This window comes from Toxotes jaculatrix, chromosome 19 (assembly GCF_017976425.1).
Source record: "Toxotes jaculatrix isolate fToxJac2 chromosome 19, fToxJac2.pri, whole genome shotgun sequence".
In the NCBI taxonomy this organism is placed as follows: Eukaryota; Metazoa; Chordata; class Actinopteri; family Toxotidae; genus Toxotes; species Toxotes jaculatrix.
The window spans coordinates 555,833-562,505 of NC_054412.1; the positions used below are offsets into that span (position 1 = coordinate 555,833).

General features: G+C 47.6%; 1 protein-coding gene across 9 annotated transcripts in view; it reads left to right on the forward strand.

Annotated features, from left to right (window-relative positions):
- taf1b (TATA box binding protein (Tbp)-associated factor, RNA polymerase I, B) overlaps positions 1-4,026 on the forward strand; it is a 9,759-nt gene extending 5,733 nt beyond the window's left edge. For 4 of the 9 annotated variants that reach the window (XM_041063822.1, XM_041063821.1, XM_041063823.1 and 1 more), the window contains 9 exons: positions 139-307; positions 404-503; positions 797-944; positions 1,031-1,205; positions 1,769-1,806; positions 1,923-2,010; positions 2,119-2,189; positions 3,008-3,236; positions 3,352-4,026. In XM_041063822.1, the coding sequence (XP_040919756.1) occupies positions 139-307; positions 404-503; positions 797-944; positions 1,031-1,205; positions 1,769-1,806; positions 1,923-2,010; positions 2,119-2,189; positions 3,008-3,236; positions 3,352-3,583 (1,250 nt within the window). In that variant the 3' untranslated portion in view covers positions 3,584-4,026. Of the gene's footprint in view, positions 1-138; positions 308-403; positions 504-796; positions 945-1,030; positions 1,206-1,768; positions 1,807-1,922; positions 2,011-2,118; positions 2,944-3,007; positions 3,237-3,351 lie in introns of those variants that run through there. The other 5 variants (XR_005896431.1, XR_005896432.1, XR_005896433.1 and 2 more) reach the window with 5 other exon arrangements.
- The last annotated feature ends 2,647 nt before the right edge of the window (positions 4,027-6,673 follow it).

Consider the following 6,673-nt stretch of genomic DNA (forward strand, 5'->3'; position numbering starts at 1 on the left):
AGCCTGTTGGTGGAACAGAAACTTTTCTTGCGTTTTCTTGTCGCTGTCATGGTGAAATCTGAAACCACAGATCTGTGACTCGTCTCTGTGCGACTGGAAATGTTAGACCTCGGTTGAAATGCTCCTTTGACCCCACAGAGAACTCCAGCGATTGGTCGCTGTGTTCGGGCTCGGTGGACGTCGGCTCCTACCTGACGGCTCGGCTCAGGCGGACCCACGGTCTGATGAGCATGAGGAAGACTCTGGCTCTGATCCACCTCGCTCTGATCTGGAGCCGCGAGCCGCTGACGCTCAGCGACCTGCTCAGGTAACATGTGAACACACCTGGATCCCCCACGCGTGCAGAATGTTTGTCATGCAAACAGTTGGATCTGGAACAGACAGTGGGTGTGTTTGTGGTCAGGTTGGTGAATGAAGGCCACGTCCCGTACGTCAACGCCTACGAGGAGCTCCCAGAGGAGATGAGGCTCGACGGCAGAGACGCTCTCATCTTCATCGTCGAGGTCAGAAACTCAGTTGGTCCTGAGACTCAGACCCGCTTCCTGTCACCCCGCCTCAGAGTCTCGTTCACAGCTGATCACGGGACAGACCTGGGAGGTTTACAGGAAGCAGGATCTCGTGAAGCCTCAGAACTGATCAACGAAACAAACGTTTACCTCGTTTCGTTCGTAAGGATCAGAGCTGTCGATCTGTTGATTGACAGCGACATAAACCAATCGGTTCAGCAGTTTAGGAGGGCGGGGCCCTGCTTGTGAAGTTTCCGTGATGTTGATTTTGGTGTGACGTGTTTCCACAGAGCGTCCCGTCCCACCGGGCGGTGCACAGCGAGGCTCAGGCTCTGGCTCTGTACCTGCAGCTGCAGGCTTTTCCTCCAATCAGCCGACAGAGTCTGCTGCACCCGGCGCTGCTCAGCCTGCGCTACCTGACCGACGCCAACCTGCCCGGTAACACCTGCACCCACAGCGCCGCCGATGATGCTCACAGTCCCGCTCGGAATGTTATTTCATCCTCTCTCTTGTTTCCCGCCCAGATGAGCTCCACCCATGGGTCTGCAGGCTGATGGAGTGCGCCGGTATGGCGGATGAAACGCTCCACACGTTTGATCCCGTGTCTCGCCCCGTCCTGCCGCGGTACGACGTCCAGACCGCCGCCCTCATCATAGTCACCATGAAGTTCATTTTTGGCCTGGACGACCACACGGAGTGGTAACTGCACACACACACACACACAAATACACACACACACACACACACCTACACACACACACACACACACACCTACACACACACACACACCTACACACACACACACACCTACACACACACACACCTACACACACAGACACACACACACACACACACACAGACACACACACACACACACACACACACAGACCTACACACACACACACACCTACACACAGACACACACACAGACACACACCTACACACACACACACACACACAGACCTACACACACACACACACCTACACACACACACACACAAACACAGACCTACACACACACCTACACACACACACACACCTACACACACACCTACACACACACACACACACCTACACACACACACACACCTACACACACAGACACACACACACACACACACACAGACACACACACACACACACAGACTTACACACACACACACAGACTTACACACACACACACACACACACACACACACACACACACACACACACACCTGTGTGCAGATAAATAACACACTCACTTGGTTTGTGTGTTTCAGGGATTTATCTAATGAGTCCAGTCTCCGTGACGACGCAGGTCGGTTCCTCAGCAGCTGTTTGCAGCGAACAGACGACGTCACTGTCACGATGAATCCACTTCCTGTTCGATTTCCTCAGAACTGTGTTGAAGTTTCGTGTTTGCTGTTTTCTCAGAGAACACGTTTAACCTGAGGAGGTGGTACAGACTGATGCAGGCCGCTCTGATCCGAGCTCAGCAGAGGAGAGACCGCCACGTCGCCAGGTGAGATACCAGCAGCTCTGACACCTGACGGCGTTATTTCCTGAAGCTTTATTCATGTTGTTTAAACCTCTGAGCTCTGCTCTGCCCGTTCCTCCCTCTCACCCTCAGGAAACAGTGGAAGGCGAGGAAACCTCTTCCCCGGAGCAGGAAGTCCCAGTGCGTCGTGATGAAGAAGAAGAGTAAGAATCTGAGTTTGTGGATGTTCCCGCCCACCGCCGCTGACTCTGGGCCACACCAGCCTCTCACCTGGCTGCAGTGACGCACAGGTGTGCTGCGGGACGCCGTGACATCACAGGTGTGCTGCGGGACGCCGTGACATCACAGGTGTGCTGCGGGACGCCGTGACATCACAGGTGTGCTGCGGGACGCCGTGACATCACAGGTGTGCTCCGGGACGCCGTGACATCACAGGTGTGCTGCGGGACGCCGTGACATCACAGCTGTGCTCCGGGACGCCGTGACATCACAGGTGTGCTGCGGGACGCCGTGACATCACAGGTGTGCTCCGGGACGCCGTGACATCACAGGTGTGCTGCGGGACGCCGTGACATCACAGCTGTGCTCCGGGACGCCGTGACATCACAGGTGTGCTGCGGGACGCCGTGACATCACAGGTGTGCTGCGGGACGCCGTGACATCACAGGTGTGCTGCGGGACGCCGTGACATCACAGGTGTGCTCCGGGACGCCGTGACATCACAGGTGTGCTGCGGGACGCCGTGACATCACAGCTGTGCTCCGGGACGCCGTGACATCACAGGTGTGCTGCGGGACGCCGTGACATCACAGGTGTGCTCCGGGACGCCTTGACATCACAGGTGTGCTGCGGGACGCCGTGACATCACAGGTGTGCTGCGGGACGCCGTGACATCACAGGTGTGCTCCGGGACGCCGTGACATCACAGGTGTGCTGCGGGACGCCGTGACATCACAGGTGTGCTCTGACTTGTTGTAGCAGGAGACTGGATCTGAAGCTGCTGATGTTTGCGTCTCTGCAGGGACAGCAGAGCAGGTTCAGACCTGTTTTGAGAAGCTGTCTTCCTGTCCTGTGGGGGTCCAGCACTGCGATCGGTCCAGCTTCAGGTTCTGCTGGGGGGACGAGGACGGAGCGGACGGTCCCAGTTTGCACCACAAGAAGATGGACAGAGTCCTGATCCTGGAACATGACGTCCTGACTCCCTCTAACTCCACATACTGGCACCCGGCGCTCAGACCCTGTGACCCTCGGTAAGTTTCAGGTGCTGTGGGGGCTCAGCACCTGAAACCGTCAACATTTCACTTTATTAGGAACAGAAACATCTGCTGTTTGTACGGTGCTGATGTTTCTCCTTCTCCTCCACAGGAAGTGCAGGAGTCACTACTCAGAGTTCGAGCCGACGTTTCCTCGGTCGTTTGTCTGGCTGCTGCAGCTCTTCTCCTTCCTGCTGGACGTGAAGCCGGCGGATCTGTATGACGAGGTGCTGAGGGTGGAGAGACGAGTGCTCGGCAGCAGAACGCCCCGAAGTGGACCCCTGAGGAGGAAGAGGAGGACCAGGGCCGAGACCAGGACTGAGACCAGGACACCACAGAGATGATGAGACATCAGAGAAACCAGATTAAAAAAAAACTTGAAGTAAATTCAGAAAAGAAAAAAAACATTCTAATAATTCAGTATCGGTGCGTTCAGGGACACTCTGCTGTGAGAAGCAGCTGCTGAACACTTGGACGTTTCTGGACCGGTTGTCAGTAAACGAGTGTTAGAGCTGCACTGGTTTAAAGTTCCTCTGAAACAGTTTCTGGTTGTTTTTCCACCAACATGACGCCAAAGATCTGCTGCTTCATTTCCTGAGTCTCGGCTTCTTTTTTGATTTAATAAGAAAAATGGTCACAACAGTTTATTCATTTCTAAAGATTTTAGTCGATAGCGAGAACAGTCTGTCCTGAAGGTGTCTTTGGGTTTTGGACGTTGGAGGACGCTCTGTGGGAAATGTTTGACTGTTTTTTCACCATTTCAAAGAATAAACTGTTATTCTTGTTATTCTTGTTGTTGTTGTTGTTGTTGTCATTGGAACCTCAGCAGCAGAGTCTCTGGCTGAGCTGTAACGCAGGTTTTCTGAGGACAGGAGTCATCTCAGGACGCTGGAATCTACCAGCCACTGTGAATGCAGCACGATGCTGTTTCCCTCCACCGAGATGACAGGAGGTAAGGCTGCTCTCTATAGTATCACCATGGCAACATGCCCAACGCTGTAAAGTTACCTAGCAACAGCCACGAGCTTGGCAACCGCCAAAATAAAACCTTACAACTGTGGTGTGTGTGAGGCTGATGTGATGCGACAGAATTTGTCCAGAGATGGTGAAGAAATGATGCATCCGGTTTTTATTTTGTTGTTTTTGTTTATTGTTTTTGTCCAGTTTTGTTTTGAGCTCTGAACGTGATGAAAATCCAGTTTCCTTACCTGACCCCGAGAGGTGAAGTCAGGACACTGCAGCCGAGCAGAGAACAAAGACGGAGGGAGCACAAAGAAAAAAAGCTCCGCGATGATGCTGGTAACACAACGTCTGCACCACAGTGAAACTCTGACAATGAAATCTGAAGATGCTGAAGCAGCAATGTCTCTGTGAAACAGATGAATTCAGTGAAGTCAAATCATGATTTTTCACAGGGATGAATCAGTGAGATCAGCAGTGGAGGAAGTAAAAGAAGGAAAACTGCTCAGCAACACTGAAAACACTGTGACAGGTGAGAGCATGTGAACATGATCAGGACAAACCCCCCCCCCCCCAGCTCTGTCTCTGTTCCTGTCTCTGTCCCAGTCCCTGCCCCTGTCTCTGTCTCTGTCCCTAACTAGAAAATAAATAAAGGTTAAACGAGCCGGAAAAATCAAATGAAAAGATGATTTGTCTCCGTCTGTTCTGCAGCTCCTCTGTCTTCATCCCACACCAGACCTGCTGTTCTCCATCTGTCCACCAGGTGGCCCCAGACCTTTTCTGTCTACAGGTCCACTTTCTCACCTGTTCCACATTTTCGGTCAGGTGAGTGAGTGAGTGAGTGAGTGAGTGTGAATCTTTGAACTGAAGTAAACAAAGTGATTCCTGGTTTGAGCCGAGGGTCTGAACACGTGTGAACACGTGTGAACACGTGTGAACACGTGTTCCTAATCAGACGACAGAATAATGTAGATTTGTCATATTCTCAGCTTCATGTGCACAAAGTCTCTGAAGGTAAAATAAACTGAAACTGTTCGTGTTGCTTCAGTTTAAATCATTTTCAGACAAAGTTCTATGGCAATAAATCCAGAAACCGTTATCAAAGACAGTATTATCATTATCATTATTATCATTATTGTTATTATTATTATTATTATTGCTGTTATTACTATTGTTATTATTAGGGAAAAAAACTGGTGATGTGAGGAAGATTTACACAGTTTGCACGTTTCTTAGATTCCTTCCTTTTCTGGGATTTTTCTGCTGATTGTCTTTTGTTTTGTTTTTTTCAGGAAAGAAAGAAGCTGCAAGAAACAACAACAAAGACTCACAACCAGTGAAAAAGTTTCAATCACACTGAAAACGATCCTCAGTCAGAGTTGAAACTGTGTTCGGCTCTTTAAAAAAAAAAGTTTCCAGATTTAGAAACAGGTTCTGCTGCTGTCAGACGTCCAGGTTTCACTCTCTCCAGGAAAATTCACCAAACTGTTGATGCTGATTGTTTCTGCTCTGAAGTCGCAGATGGTGGAAAAACGAAGGTGAGAAAGATAAAACAAATTTAAAGCTGCTTTTTTTCATAAACATTCATCTGAGAAAATAAAAGATTCAAATGTAAAAGTGTCTGATTAACAGAAAAAACATTAGTATTATTTTATCATATATATAAATTAAAGTATCAGCATCAAAATGTAGTGAAAGGACTAAAAGTGAAGATTCTGCTGAACGTTCTAATTATTGATGCATTAATGTTTTCATCACTTTAATGTTGCAGCTGCTTAAAGTGCAGATCATTTATAAACTGCTGGTACTTTATAATTAAACATGATTAATGAACTGATTCTATTTTGTTTTAATCATCTGAATCTGATGCAGATGAATTCAATTCAGTTTTATTTATTCAGCTTCTTCCACAATCAAAATTGTCTCAAAGCGCTTTACAGAGACCCAGAGCCAAAACCTGAATCAAAATCTGGATTTTTAAATTCTTTAAATTGAAGTTATTTGAATTTAAAAACGAAGTAAAATGTGAAAATAAAATTGAGCTTCGTTTGTACAATGGTCGTGTTTTTATTATACTTTTATAATAAAAACATGACGTCATTTTCTTTCTTTAGTTCCTGTTTTCATGTTGTTGGTCTGAAAAAACAACAACAACAAAAACTAGTCCATTTTTCTGTCCCTGAAAAAGTCTGATGGTTTGTATTTTTATAAAATTATTAAGATCAAATCAACAAACCAAGTGAAATTAATAAAAAATAAAATAGTAAATAAATAAACAATCTTGACGTATATATAAGTGGTAAAAATCTTTTTTTTTCTTGAAAAGCAGAATTTAGTTTAGAGTGAAACCAGAAGATTAATACTGATAAATGATTTATTCCGATTTTTGCATTAAACTGCTACAAAAAATAAACTTTGTTTTTCCTCATTAGTGGTTTTTACCTTCAAGTGACTAAACTGTGCATTACTCTTTA